The sequence below is a fragment of the Thalia democratica genome, chromosome 8 (genome assembly GCF_965202585.1).
Source record: "Thalia democratica chromosome 8, ktThaDemo2.hap1.1, whole genome shotgun sequence".
In the NCBI taxonomy this organism is placed as follows: domain Eukaryota; kingdom Metazoa; phylum Chordata; class Thaliacea; order Salpida; family Salpidae; genus Thalia; species Thalia democratica.
The window spans coordinates 34836951-34853374 of record NC_139172.1 but is presented as its reverse complement, the minus strand read 5'-3'; the positions used below and the strand labels follow the sequence as shown (position 1 = coordinate 34853374).

The following is a 16424-nucleotide window of genomic DNA, read 5'->3' as shown; positions in this document are numbered from 1 at the left end:
GTCACTTTGAATAGTACCATTTAAAAAAATATGTTTTTAGATTTAGATAAATTTTTATTTTAGTTTTGAACAACATTTTTTAAAATTTTGAACAGAATAATTTATTTACATTAAATACTATGTTAATCTTTATAGTTGGATGAATTATTTCTATACCTTATTTTTAAAACAATAATAGTTTGCTTTTGAACTTACTGCAGCAAAAAACACTTTATTTGTACTTACAGGTAGATTAATTTTAACATACACAAAACATGGTTGCCTCTGCAATTTACATCCTTGATTCCAAGGGAAAGGTCAGTTAATTTGTAGATAGAAAGTTTAAGTTGTAAAAAATATTATTATAACTTTCACTCTCTTGTATAAAACTTGCCGTTTAAATTTTGGTTATGAAAACTTTAATCTGGATTTTGAAGCTTTTTAATTATAAATCAAAATTATACTTAGTGGTGTTTTTTTTTATGAAATAAATTAAAAGCTTATGCATAGATAAAAGTATTTACTAATTGATAATAAAAAACAAAATTATTGTAAGGGTTGTCTTAAAATATTTTTTGGTAACTTTAAATAACTCACTGTTAATTTATATGTTTTTGTTAATTTATTTACCAAGTTAATACCTAATAGTTGTTTTAAGTTGTATTGTTGGCTTCAAACTTATATAGATAAAACGTTTTTGAAAATTCAAACTGATTTAGGCTTGTTTGAGTTTGAATTTCTAAAAGTTTTTTGTTTGAATGGTTAAAAAATGAAAAAATGTGCTAATTTGCTAAACTCTGAATAGATATTAACTTTAATTCTTTTTTCCTAAAACATTGTGTTTTCATAGGGTCTTTTGTTATTATTTTGGTGTTTTAAAAATTTTTAGCTTGATTAACAGTTTGATTTTTGACTTATGTTATTGATTTTAAATTACTAAATTTACTAAATTAAAAGCTCAGACTAAATTTTGATCACTCATTTGCGGCTTTATTGCCTCAAAGAGCGGCAACCCTGTTCATTATTTTTATAACTTTTGTAGATGTAGTAAATTAAACAATACTTATTATATTTTAAGCAAAATTTTGTCAAATTTACATAAATATCAAGTTTAAAATGTTGTCTATTAGGTTTACTGTTGAACTATAGTATAAAAATATTAAACATTATCTTTTAGTAAGTTGATTTCTTTTTTCTATAAAATTTGATAAAGTTCTACTTAATAAAATTTTTTTAAGTAAAATGGCAACCAGCCCTAAAAGCCATAAACCTTAAATTTATATATCAAAATGACTATACAAACTGAAGCTGCAGTGTCTTGTTTTCAAAATTTAAAGTACTTTTTTTTTATTCTAGCATTTTTCAGCATGGATGTTATACAAATAATAACTTGTTATTAATACAATTGACTTTTTACTAAATTTTAAATACGTTTCAAAGGTGTTGATATCAAGGAACTACAGAGGTGACATACCGATGAATGTCATTGATCATTTTCCAAAACTTTTGCTTGAACATGAAGAGGTATTTTTAATTCAGAATAAAATATTAATAAGGCTTCTCAAATTGATACAGTTGAATTTATTTCATATGTTTGATTGATTAAAATCAATTTGTTATCTGTTATTATTATAGAGTTAATTAAAAATGTAATGAAAACAAGTTAATTGCGAAATATATCTTATGTTTCATTGAGAGTGTTTGTTTAATGTTCTGCTTATCTATTAAAAATGTAGTTTGATTATATTTTTTAAGTAAAATTTTCAAGTTTTTAGATGTTAAACGTTGTTCTTTTATATATTCAGTATTTAAATATTACCTAAAGTTTTCTAGTAATTAGTTTTTTTAGTCATTAAGTATTGATACTATTTTTCTAAATTTTTAATAATATTGTCTTAATAGTTGATGTAACCTTTGAATTGGTTTTTTAACATTTATATTAAGTTTTAATGATTTTTATAAATACTATTTAGTTATTATTATTCAAAGTATTTTTTTTCACCAATTCATAATATAATCAAAATGCAATAGCATAACTTTTTTTTCAGTTATTAGTTTAATGACTTTTTTTATTTTTTAAGTTTTCTACATCTAAACGTTGGCCACTTAAACATATGTCACACAAATGGGAAGCCTAGTTTAATAAACAACAGCATACAACAAGAAATAGACGACCCAGTTAAACTTTGTTTTATTTGTTCATGCTTATTTAATTTTTATAAATATGATTGCCAAAAAACATAGAATCCTGAAAAACCTAGAATTTGACAATTTAGTCTAAAAAGTCTAAAAAAACTAGGAGTTAGAGAAATTTAAAATAAACTGGAAAAACCAGATATATTGAACAAAAATTAATAAAGCTTTGGAAAAACCTGGACATTTAAAACAACTTTTATATATAAAAGACAAATTTTTGATAAAAGTCTGTTATATACAAAATATATTTATAATTTAGAATCTTATTATAAATCATAATTATAGTAGCACTACAGTATGTTTTCAGTATTGTCATGCTATATATACTTTTTTTTACTTTTAACTTAAAGTTACAATAAATAGACAATAAAAATTGTACTTTATAAAACCTTTGGCAACTCTGTATAAATTAATTATCCAAAATACTCCAATGTTTTTACAACTGCTAATTTGATTAGCTTGACTTTTAAGTTAATTCGCACACAAAATAGTGTTTAAAAAAATCAGCTTCCTAGTGCTTAAACGTTTTCAAATTATCTTTATATCACTGAAGTACAACTCCTTGCATTTATTCAATTTGTTTATTAACAATGAAAAATAAAAATCAAAAACAAGTATAAATACAAACACACTAAAATTACGTATTAAATAACTATACAATTATATTTCGATTATTATAAGCATTATGACAAAAAAAAACTTTTTTTGTAACTCAACTACTTAATATGATACTTTAATTTAAGTAAAAATTATTGGCAGTATTTACATTTAAAGTATTGTTTTTTTTTTCTACAGGTATTTACTACTTGAGTGTTATAATTTTAGGTTAAATAAATCAGTAGACATGATTAGATAAAAACTAAGTTATTTACATTTGTGTTATTACAGTCTCAACCAGCTTAAACTTCGTTTTTAATAGGTAATCAAAGTTTTAAAAAATGTTGTTTAAACTCTACCTAGCAAGTTGATATAACTTTAACTGTATAAATAGTAGCTTTTAAGTTTATAGTTTATGTATTATATGTTATATTAAATAGTTACTTTTTGAAAGTTTATAAATCAGTTTTATTAGTACCTGTTAGTCTATGATTCATAAAATGAACATTTTGATCAACGTATTAAATCAACTTTATGTATATAATTGTTTATTTTGATATCATGTAAAAAAAGTCAAGTTTAAGTTTTGAATTTTTTTTTTATGTTTTTTATTTTACTTTTACTTAACTCTTTCATAGCTATTAAACATAAGTAGTTTTTATTATATGAAAGAAAAATACTCAATAGTTTATTATATTAATAACAATTTTTAAAATTTTAGTATTTATAGTTAAATTTGTTACACGAATATTGATTTAAACTACCTTTTTTCTAAACAATAAGGAAGTCTTTACAAATAAATTTTCATAGGAAAAAGTGATATGCGTAAGCATATATAAAGTATTTGACCTGCTTTTTAACAAGTATCTTTTAACTATAGTTTGTAGTAATATATGAGTTTATGATATTCAAAGAAAAATTATTAAGTTTTATTGAACAAAAAAAGTATTGTAAATATAGTTCTCAAAGCTTTTTTGTTTACAGCACAAAAGTTTCAAATTGTTTACCATTGATTATAGGTTGTAGTCTTTTTATGAGTTTTTGAATTCTAATTTTTTTTATTGTTTAAAAATTTCTCAAAGTTTTTGTTTACAACACAAAAGTTTCAAATTATCAACCATTGCAAACCAGGAAGGAACCTTGACGCCGGTGATTCCGAAAGACGACATGGCGTTCGTGTTCATCAAGTTCAACAACTTGTACGTGGTCTCCACCACCAACAAGAACTCCAACATCATCATGATAACCGAGTTCATGCACAAGCTGTGCAAAGTTCGTTTTTTTGCTTGTTTTAGAAAGTGGACTTTGGTTTGCTAAACTAATTTAGCTGTGAAGTAGTCATCATAAATGTTATAAAGCTAACTAATATTAAAAAAGAACTTTTCAAACTATGTGCAGGCTTTTATCTTTAATAAGTTTTCGAATACTTGTGTAAATATTTAAATTTTAATTTTCTCATTGGTTTTGATATTTAAGCATTTATAAATTAGTTCTAAAAACTTTTCAACACTTTAATTTCTCACAAATACTACATTTCAAAAGTTACAAAAGTGTTTTTAAATATCAGTAATTAATTAAATTAACAATATAAATATTTCAAGTTTATACCAGGAAGTTTTATTTATGACTAAGCTATGTTATTTGATTTTGTATACAAAATAAACTTTTCAACAATATTAATGAGATTAATAGTTTTTTTATGTACCATAAAGTTAAGTTAATTTTTTTATCTTATACTTGACATAAATCGAAATTAAGTTCTATATTTTTGATGTAAATAGCAGTAACATAATATATATAAACAATTTTTACAAGTAAGATTGTTTCTCTTTTGATTACTTTATAATTACTGTTTTACTATATAAGCTTGTAAAATCTTATTTCCTGCTAGCTTTCTACTCTGGTGATGAGAATTGCTCAGAATATAGTTAGCCAAATTGTATTAATCTCATTTTGTAAAGAAAAATTGCATATTTAGTTGATAGTTATTTTGTACATCACTGTACTTTTTGTGATAAAAATTCATTTTAAAATTACCAACAATTTGTTTCACAGATTCTGACCCACTACTTCAAAGAGCTCGAGGAAGAATCGATAAAGGACAATTTCGTCATCATTTACGAGCTCTTCGATGAAGTAGTTGATTTCGGCTACCCCCAGTTCAGCGACCCTAAAATTTTGCAGGAGTTAGTTTCAATAATATATATACAAGTTTTTTATAAAAAGAAGAATAGTGATATTGACTAAATAGGGTTACCACACACTCAGGGAAATCATGATAACTCAGTGTGTTTTAAAATTCTAGAAAACCTCAGGATAATTCAGATTGTTTTGAATCTTTTTTATAATGCAGGATTACTCAGGACAGTTTTGGCTTTTTATAAAAATATCAGGGTAGTTCAAAATATTTCTAATCTCAGGACAGATTTTTTTCAAGATATAGAAAGAAATTTAGTCGACCGAGTTTCAATAATTTCTTTTTTTATATAACTAATTTTCTCCAAGAACATGATTTTTATCGATTTTGAAATGCTTACTTAAATTTTTCTATACTAGTTCTTCACTTATCTTAAAAATAACATAGTAGTTTTAGTCTGAAATTAATATGTATCAAAATTTGAGCTCATATTAAACAGAAACAGTTTAAAGATAAAATATTTATCTATGCATTAAACATTTTTAAAATACTTTATAAACAATGAACTTCACTGCACCATGTTTTTTTACAAGTTGATCTTATTTTATAGAGTTTTTTCTAAGCTTCAAGATACTTTTTAGCGTTTTAAAAAAATTGAATTATTTTTTGAGATATAACCAGTCAAAGTTGGGCCGCATATTAGGTTCCCTATGGGAAAGGAAAACTAAAACAGCAAAAAAAGACTATTTCGTTTAAAATCTATCTCCTACATTTTTCAAGCAATCTTCTTCAAACTTTTACAGTCGAATTTTTATAAAATAACAAAAAAACGTTACTTTGGAATTAAAAAATATTTTTGTAAAAATATATTTAAAAAAAAACACTTTTTTTTTAATTTTTGTTATAAATTTTTTATATTATATTATAAAAATTCTAAAGTAACGTTTTTTCCTTTTATTATAAGGAATGTTTCCTGAAAATTTGAAGAAGATTGCTTGAAAAATTAAGGAGAAGATAGATTTTTAGTGAATTTTAAAATTTCCAAGAAAATTGACCCAAAAAATTTGCGGTCCATACGTTTATATTGAAAAATTTTTACAAAAAATTAAATATATCAAAAGTTAAATGATATTTTTGATTTCTATAGTTTAACTAGCTTGTAGTTAGTAATTAAAGCTTTCACATAAAAGCTAAAGTTAATTTTTGTAAAAAAAAATGTTGGATCCCCCCTATTCATAGGTAAAGTTGTTTGTTATAAGTACTTGTTTCCCGTAAAAAAGAATAAATGAGTGAGTATAGGCTAGCGTTGTCTTACTTTTACATTAGAGGTTAAAGTTTTATTTGCAGTAAGTTTAAAAAAAAACTAATGATAGCTATAATTACCATAGAACATTTTTTTAAGGGTTTAAAGAAAACCCAGTATGAATCAGGACAGTTTAAGGTCACTCAAGACAGTTTTTTTTGACACAAAGGTGGTAACCCGTGTATTTTATTATAATTTTATCTATGTTTAATCAATATAGCTTAGTTAAAATTAAAAACGAGTTATCATTAAATAGAAAGACAAAATTAGAAATTATTAACAATTTACTAGTCAACATATTTTTACTTAAATTTTACTTGTTAAATTCTAAAATTTGTATTTGTTAACATTCAATCGTCACAAATTAAACTTATTTTATAACTGTTTATCAACTAAATATCTTAAAATTCGTTTAACATTTATCACTTAAAAAGGAACTCTGTGTAGTTTTGAAAACGTTCGTGTAATAAAAAGAAAATGAATAAACTAAATCCACAACATACTTATTTGCACGTGCATAAATTTTTGTAGTATTCTGATTTTTTTTTACTATCTTTCTTAAACTATTTTTAAACAACAAGCGCTCAACAAAAGTTCCAGTATATTTATACATTTTAATAATATTTTCTCGTACAGATACATAACGCAACAGTCGCACAAGCTCGAAGTGCAGGTGAGGCCGCCTTCCACGGTGACTAATGCAGTGAGCTGGCGATCCGAGGGACTCACGTACAGAAAGAACGAGGTGATTTGAAATATAAAAATTAATAGTAGGTTACCAACCTTAAAGCGCTACTTATATGTTTCACATGTATGGTTTGTACTCATTTGTTTTCTGTAGGTTTAATGTTTTCCTTTTTAGTAACATACAGAAAGAACGAAGTGCTTTTTTGAAATATAAAGTTTATAAACATTTTCAAACTTTGATAGCACTTCTTCAATATTGTATTGTTTGTGTTTTATTGTTTTTGTGTTATTGTTAGGTTTATATACATTTATATTTTACCCTATTAAGATCTTTTTTTGAGCATTTTGTTTTTCGATTTCTTACAAGTTTACCTTTTAAATCTGAAATTTTTTAAGTACATTATGTGTACTCTTTTGATAGTTTTTAAGTAGTTGTTTGTACTAAAGCTCTTGTTTTGACTCCAAAAAAGTGAAGCACATATGACTTTAACAAACCAAAAAACAAAAGGTCCAAAAATATAAATCAGTTTTAAAAATACCAATATGAATTGAATCCAACGAATTCCCAGGTGTTTTCGGACGTGACAAAACTGATAACATCACCAAAATTTTAAAGTGTAAAATGACAATTTTACATATGTCTTTTATTTTATCAAAAACTGAACTGATATAAAAATTACCAATAGCTCCCCAGGCTTTCTTGGACGTGTTAAAACTAAAACCCTATTCAAATTTTTGTGCAAAATGATAAATGTAGTTTACGTATCTTTTTACCAGAAAAATTTACGCATATTTATAATTTTTCAATCAGGTGTTCTTGGACGTTATAAGAGTTAATTTTTACCAAAAAACTTAATTCACATAAAAGTTTACCAATTAACCCCCAAGGTGTTGTTGAATATAGTAAATAAAAAGAAAATATCTCTAAAAATATATTGTTAGTATACATTCATAATTTTTTCAACCAGGTGTTCTTGGACGTGATAAAATTGATACCTTCATTGAAATCTTGAAGTGTAAAATTATGATTGTACATTTCTTTTTATTAAAAACCTTAAATAAATATATTCTTTTCCTACCAGGTGTTCTTGGACGTTATAGAGTCGGTGAACCTGCTGGTGTCTGCCAACGGAAACGTGCTGCGGTCGGAGATCGTGGGATCGGTTAAGATGCGGGTGTACCTGTCGGGGATGCCGGAATTGAGGCTGGGACTCAACGACAAGATACTGTTCCAGAACACCGGCAGTTAGTGGTTGTGAAGTATTAGTGTGTGTAACTACATTAATTATAGAAATTGTGAATTTTTAATTTGAGGACTATAAATTTACTCTCACTAGAGTGTTTAAGAGAAGATGTAGTGAAGATTTGTATTGTAGTGATTATGAAGTATGTATTAGTATGTGTAGTGTAAATAACTACATTAGTATATATTTATATATATATATTAATGTGCTATAGTTTGTATGGTATAAATAACTACGATAGTTATAGAAATTGTGATTTTGAAATTAAGAACTACAAATTTGCTCTAATTAGTAGTGTTTAAAAGAAGATTTTTAAAGTAATTTTGATTATGTTCAAAAAAGTTAAACAATAAGTATTTATTAAAAACTTGTAGTATTGGTTGAAACTCAAGGCTTTAAGTGTACTATAATTAGTGTTAAAAAAAAGTACTTAGTAAATTTTGTGGTGTTTGTTTAAGTTAACATGTTATAACTACTATTAGAAGGCAAGCTGCTTCCTTATGCTGGTTTAGGCAAGTTTTTTTTTATAATCAAATTTTAGGCTATGTGTTGAGTTTGACTGAAATAAAACAAAGTTTGTTATACTTTAAATTGCTTTACGTATTTCGAACGATTTAAGTTTTATCGTTTTGCATTTGTGTTTTGTTATTTTTTGCTGAAATCTAATGTTTAACCAATCGTTTTTGTATTTTTATTTATATTGTTTATTGAAATGACACAAGTAGACTTTAATTTTGCATGTTGATATAAACTAGGGCCAACAAAAACAAAAAGCTTGCTACCAAAAAGAAAATTTCAATGATATTTTAAACAAAAATTATCAAAAAAAAAAACTCATCATTCTTCTCTTTGCATAGGACTTTTTGTAAAGTTTACTGAGGTTACAAATTTCTTTGCAAGCCAAATAGTGAAAGCAGAAGTTACCATTCTTGAACTGGTGTGGTTTTTAAAACATTTTTTTCAATAGAGGGACAAAATACAAGTAAACTAGGTTTGCAAATGCCATATTCAAGTTTACCAATAACAAAGACTTTATAAATACGTTTAAAAATACAATTTCTTTACAGTAAACATTAGTAATTTTTTATACAAAATAGCAAGCGGAACTACAAATTAGCAAAATAATGCTCTAAATATTTATATTCATTGATTTATTTAAGGACAAAGTTGATTTACTTGACAAAAAACTACGTGACTATCTCTTAAAACAGTATAATTTTTTTTATACTTCTCCAAAAATAAAACTGGTTTTTAAGTGCACTTAATTAATTCAAAACTATAATCAGTTGTGATACAATAAAACTGTATTTGAATTTTGCAAGTTATTTTTCAACAGTCATGTCATTTGTCTACGACTTTACAGTTGTAAATGTACCATTTGTTATTGATTTCAAACTTTTTTTTTTCTTTCAATCAGAAAAATTTAATCATTTATGTTTGTCTTAGTTTCTTGCAGTCAATCGTGAAAAAATAAAAGTTTCATTTTAAGGGCATAAGGTAGTCCAACATTTCTTTTTTTTTTTTACAAAAATTAACGTTGGCTCTTATTTGAAAGCTTTATGCTATAATATACTTTTTATAGAACAAAAATAAATAAATAAACTTTTGAGATAAAACCAGATTTCTAAAAATATTCGGTGTAATCGTTTTTAATCAAAAATTTTCAAGACCAAATTTCTCAGAATTTTAAAAAGTTTGTTAAAAATCTATCTCCTCCGTCATTTTTAAAGAAGTATCCTTCAACATTTTTTGGAAATATTTTTTATGATAATACAAACAACTTAAGTAAGCGGACTTTTGAAAAAAAAATTTTATTATGTCTAAAATTAAAAATAAAAACATTTTTTATTTATTTCTTCTTTAAGAAAAAATTTTTTGGTTAAAAATATGATAATTTTATTAAACTTAACTCTAAAAATGTTTAAAAATATTACTTTAAAACTGAAAGAAGAAATAAAGAAATGATAGTTTTTTAGTGAAATAGCCTAGTTTTGCCTTTTTAGTTTGCCCCTTCCATAAAGAATCTATTGTACCCTCTAACTTTGATTGCTTATATCTCAAAAGTTACTTCGAATTTTAACAAACAGGTAAAAAGTAACTGGTAGCTTGATTAGTCCTGTAAAAAACAAGACTAAATTTCAAAAAAAAAGTGTTAACCCCCTTATGCCATTAAATTTTGTACCAACCAAGCATGTCTACATATTTTTACTTTATACCTGATAAGTTATGAAAAGTGCATATAGTATGGCGAATTTTACTAAAAGCTCATCTTGAAATTATGTGATCATTAAGTTTTTTTATTTAAGCATTAGGATGAGTAAATATTAAAGTTAATATTTTTTTAATACAAAATTTACCTTAAAGTTAAATCTGAATAATTGATTTTTACACAAAAAATAATGTTTTCTAACACAAAGAGATATATTATAAAAAAGTTTTGGACAGTCAAAACAAGGATATTTAGTAAAACTAAATCTATCTACAGTTAAAAAATATTTTCTAATCAAGGAAAAATGTCTTAAATACAATATTCTTAGATTGTTTTATATTAAAAGTACGACAGTCAATAACAGGGGCGTCGCGTGGGGTGTTGCACTGCCGCAATTGCACCACCTTAAAATTGTGTAACAAAAAAATTAAGTATCTCTAACGTTTTAATTTTTTTTATAGAACAAAATCTCTTATAAAACTACAATTTAGACATTTTGCTCACTACACTACCGCAAACTCTTAGCTGACTGCCGCAAATGAAGTCAAAAAAACAAAATTTCTTTAAGAAATACCGCAAAATCAATATTTTGCGGTAAGTAGTCTAGGTTGAAAAATCCCTAAAACAGTACACACTCAAGTAACATTCCACAAGCGATTGTAAATTAAAAATGAAAAAGCAGAGCAGGAGCGATCCGAGCAGAGACAACTCGAGTATAGGCAAATCGATCACCGGTAACTCGGATTTTTTTTTCTGCATCACCTAAGAGAAATACCACAAGAGAAATAAGTGTTTTTAATATCAAATTGAGCAGAAATTAAAAAAGTAAACTATTTTAAAATGTTAAAAAAATAATAGCAAATATCAATTTTTAAGGGGAAGAGTAAAACAATCAAAAAGAATGTTTGACATTAGACAAAGCTAAAATTTATTAAACGGTATTTTACCAAATGTGGTTTTCAAAGTTTGTTAAAATATAGTACAACTACCTAACAGGAGGTAAGAGCAAGGCGGTGGATATGGAGGACGTGAAGTTCCACCAGTGCGTGAGACTTTCCAGGTTCGAAAACGACAGAACGATATCGTTCATCCCACCCGATGGGGAATTCGAACTCATGAGCTATCGGCTCAACACTCATGTTGGTGTTATCTGTTTTTACTAAACTTGCTGTTACAAAGCTATATGCAAACTGAGTTATAACACTGCATTAACTTAAATAAACTTTTAGAATGTTTTAAAAATATTATACCAACTAAATGGATAACACTTCTGCACAACTTAATTTAATTTTCATTTTTAAAAACTACCTATTCTTAGAGCTTTTTTGAGGTTAGTATATGCTTTTATTAATTTTGTAGACCACTTTACATTTCTATGTTTATATTCCAAACTTTGTTTTCAAACCACAAAGTTTGTTTATAGTTACTATTCACATAAACATTATAGATGATTATACATGTTTTTTTTTTCTAATGTGTGTTATTATTTTATAGACTCCGTAGATTTATAGTGTTGTGACTTATAATCAATGTGCTTCTTTTTGTAAGGAATATAGTTTCAGAAACAAAAACATTTTAATGAACGACTGACTCGAAACGCTTGTATGATGTTAAGATTTTATTTATCTAATCTAATTCAATTTTGTTAAACTAAAAAAATTAGAAATTGCGTATGAATTTTTTCCACATTACAGTAATGTCTTTTATGAAACTACTTCATGCAGGTGAAACCGCTTATTTGGATTGAATCAGTTATCGAAAGACACTCACACAGCAGAGTGGAAATTATGGTCAAGGTATTCAATTTGTTTATTGTTTCGTTATTTTAAATTTTAGTGTTAATTTGTTTCTAACTTTGGAACCTAAATAAGTTGTTTTCGATATTTTTTGTAAAAATCAAAATATGATTATTGATCATCAATGAACATGTGACGATCACCAGACTCTAGACTCCATTACTTTAACTGACTTCAATTAAACTGTCTAGTGAACTAAAAAACAGACATACCAAGCAATTGAAAAAAGTTTATTCCGAAAATATAATCTAGTTTTAATCACATGTCATAATCAACTGAATTTTTATGTTAAAAAACGGTGCTAATAAAAATCCAGTCACTTTATTTACTGGGGTACTAAATTTAGTAAATCAAGGAATTAGAATATAAATACCAGGTTAAACTATTATAAAAACAACGTTTTTATAGCATCAAAACAAGCAAAATCCAAGCTGTAAAAACAGTAACAAATTGCTATTCTACATTTAATTAAGCCACTTTATTCTAACATATTTTCTCAATCCAGTTTATATTACAACAGGCGAAGTATCAGTTAAAGAGGAGGTCTACAGCTAAAAAATTTACTACTTATGCTTTCGTTTTAGCGCACTGTTATTTTCAAGTATTACTATTATCCTTACTGTAGTCAAATGGCGCATGACCCCTTTTAAGCCCACTATGTGTCCATTTTCCCTGTTTCAAATCATTCCAATCCAATTCATATCACAACAGGCGAAATCTCAGTTCAAGCGGAGGTCGACGGCGAACAACGTGGAGATCACCGTGCCGGTTCCCAACGACGCCGACACCCCCAAGTTCAAAACATCGGTGGGAAACGTCAAGTGGATGCCCGCCACGTCCAGCCTGAACTGGAACATCAAGTCGTTTCCCGTTAGTTTTTATTGACGTATAAGCTAAAAAACTTTATGCTTTTATTTATTATAAATTTTTCGTTTATAAAAAAGTCTAAATAAATTGAGTTTTTTTTTTCTGCCACGGCTAAAACCAAGCTAAACACATTTATATTCAAACCCTGTTAAATGATAAATACAAGTTGTACATTTGCACATCTACCTTTACATTACTTGACAACCGCGAGTACGTAACTATGACGACCTGAAACCTTGTTAGGGCGGCAAGGAGTTCCTGATGAGGGCGCACTTCGGCCTCCCCTCCGTGGAAAGCGAGGAGTTGGAGGGGAAACCCCCTATTTCAGTAAAGTTCGAAATTCCATACTTCACCACCAGCGGAATTCAGGTTCGATTTTGTTTTCAATTTTTACATAACGAAACGACTATGATATTAAAAAATTAAAAGTTTTAGGTTTTTTAATATGTATGAATTATCTTATATTAAATAAAAGATGTTTTGTTAGTTTTAATGGTTCTTAAAAACTAATACTTAAACATTGTATTTATTTTATCATAATGATATTTATCTTTTCGTCAATCTGATTTTTTTTAAATGTACTCTTTATAGAAAAGTCAAATTTTGTTTTAGTTAAAAAAGTTTAATTTAGTTTTAAGATACATATACTCTTGTTTAGTAAAAGCAAAGTGTTTAAGGTTCTTTTAGCCTTCAATTAGCTAATACACTTGTGTAATACACTTACAAAAGGTAGCAATAAAGTTTAACCAATTAACAACTGAGATAAAAATATTAAGAACCCCTTCCTGTAAACACAATTACTTTTAATATATGAATAAACAGGTTAGGTATTTGAAGATAATTGAGAAGAGCGGGTACCAAGCTCTGCCTTGGGTCAGGTACATAACTCAAAACGGAGGTTTGTTTTTGTTATTTAATATTAATTAATTTCGTTTCATCAGTGACATTGTTGTTGATATTTTCCAACAATTTCGTTTTGTTTGTGTCTTTTCATATTAAAGGTTTTAACGACTAACATAGTAAACAATAAAATTAGTCATGTATTCGATAGAATGATCCCGGTTGTAAGTCCTTAAATCTTAAAGCTGTTAGACAAATAAAAAATTGTTGCCTACTAAAGAACAGCTTTATTTTGTTAATAAGTAATTCAGGGTTACCACTTTACCAAGAAAAATCTGGAATTTTGAACAAAAATCCCTAAATAACCTGGAATTTTAATAAGTTTTGCATGTTCAGTAGAAAAATTTTGATTTGACACAAATAATCTAATGATAAATAAATAAAAACTTTTTTTCATTATCAAAACTTCATTTTATTAAAAATCACATTTTAAGTAGCTTTACAGTATCTTTTCAATGTTTTTATTAACTATTAGTATCTTAACACAGTTTTTTACCTTAAACTTAAATTTAAACTAAAAATAAACCCGAAAATATGTACTTTTAAAAACCTGGAGGAAATTTAGAAAACCTGGAAAATTTTTGAAAAAGCGAGTGGCAACCCTGGTTATTTAATATAGAGGTTTTTTTAGTACAAGTTTTGTAAATAAATTAGATTTTGATAAATTAATTCAAAACAGTTTTAAAAGCATAAAAATTTTGCCAAAAAAATGCATACTTTGAAACTACCTCATCTACATGTTTATTTTTAAAGTTTTATATTACAGTTTAATGTTTTAAATTGTGTACTACAGCACCCTCAAGTGTTTTTAAGTAAACTTACAATTTAAAAATCTCAACTAAACTTTTTATTACATGATTATGTGAAAAGCTGGTTTGAAATACTGTTTAATACATAATTAGTTTTTAACTTCTATTTACTTTAGATTTACTTTATTAAAGTATTAAGCTAAAAAAAGTTATATTCTACTCTTAAGGTTTATTTCAATTTGTCAATCAATTTTTAAAAAATAACAGATTATGAGATAAGAACAACTTAAGATGAAGGCAAAAGACATGTAGGAGTCTAATGAAAAATTAATCTGACCAAATTAAAACTTCTTATAAAATGTTGCAATACTTATAAAGGGACCATGTTAAAAAAACTAGATTTTTATTTTAACCCCCAGACACCGTTTTAATTTAAAAAAACTTTTTTTTCATATTAGTATCTGGTGTCTTATTTATTTATGTAGCTAAAAGGAAAAAAAAATCTATTCAAATACATTAAAGTAGTGTATTTCTTTTTGTTAGTCTTTTAAATGTATTTATTTTTTAGCTTTTTACATATACTTTTTAATTATTCTTGCAAACTTTTTGATATTCAGTCGCTTAACTGATGAATTTTTTTAATTACTAATAGCTACAGCTTAATTTTAATTCTTTTAAAATTTTAAATACGAATAGCATTTGTTTTATACTTAAATGTACGTTTTCGAATAGTTTTCTGTTTATTAAATCAACAATTTTGTTATCTGTGCACAACAATATGAAATGTTGTAGTAAATTTAATAAAGTTATCAGTGCTTCTAAAATAAATTTTACAAGTAAAAACTAATAATTTAAAATTTTTTTTTACTTGTTCATTTATTGTCTGTTTAAATTAAATAACTTCAAAAAATGGTAATTTTTAAAAGGTATGATAAACTGAATTGTTATCATTATTTATTATTTTGCTTTTTTTATCTAACTTTTATGACTAGATACTTCTTTTATATAACTAAAAACATGTTATAAGTATGTATAAAAAGTCATAAGTATTTCAGATAAAGAAATAGTTATATTTTTGATACTTTTTATTTTAAGATAAAAAAAAAAATTTTTTAAACAAGTCATACGAATGTAAACCCTGTTTATGCTGAGGAGGCAGTGTTTTTCAGAAGAGCTAAAATAAAATTGTATAATTAAAAAGTTAGTTACGAATTTCGTTAGTTTTCTAGAACAAAGAAACTATAACTAAAAGTTAAACTTAAAAGGACGATTGCAAGAAAAGTACAAAGAAACTACAATTAAAAAATGAATTTTGAGAAGATTTGCAAACCATGTAAACAGCAACCAAGACTGAGAGAATTTTGATTAGCTTTCAAGCAAACTAAGCCATATAAAAGTATTTTAAAACTTTTATAAAGTAATTATATACAATTGAGAGGAATTGTATTTTTTTTGAAAAGGAACTATGTTAGCATTTAAACTTTTTTTTAGCTTGTTCGACCAATTTTTTCATATATTGTAAATTGTTATAGTATTAGTAAATAAGCAACATTTTTGACATATTTTTGATTTAGTTACTAGTGTTCTACATCATAGTAACTCCGGATAGTGCCATAAGTTACCAAGATCTGGATCTAACCAAAGTTTTATCCAGTAGAACGCTAAATTACGGAAGAATATCTATAAAAAATTCTTATGTATTTAAATGATAATTACTTTTCACGTCCCTTTTTGTATTTTTTCTTGGCCAGTAAACTTTT

The 16424-nt window shown here is 25.9% G+C and overlaps 1 protein-coding gene across 1 annotated transcript; it reads left to right on the top strand.

The window, feature by feature from the left end:
* The first annotated feature begins 226 nt into the window (after nucleotides 1–226).
* On the top strand, nucleotides 227–15460 carry LOC145842709 (AP-1 complex subunit mu-1-like). Its single transcript, XM_082950187.1, has 12 exons — nucleotides 227–296; nucleotides 1420–1503; nucleotides 3904–4044; nucleotides 4828–4958; nucleotides 6849–6957; nucleotides 7982–8144; nucleotides 11349–11491; nucleotides 12077–12148; nucleotides 12860–13018; nucleotides 13259–13384; nucleotides 13838–13913; nucleotides 14932–15460. The coding sequence occupies exons 1-12, from the start codon at nucleotides 255–257 to the stop codon at nucleotides 14952–14954; spliced, it is 1269 nt and encodes a 422-aa protein (XP_082806313.1). The 5' UTR covers nucleotides 227–254; the 3' UTR covers nucleotides 14955–15460.
* Nucleotides 15461–16424: the final 964 nt, after the last annotated feature.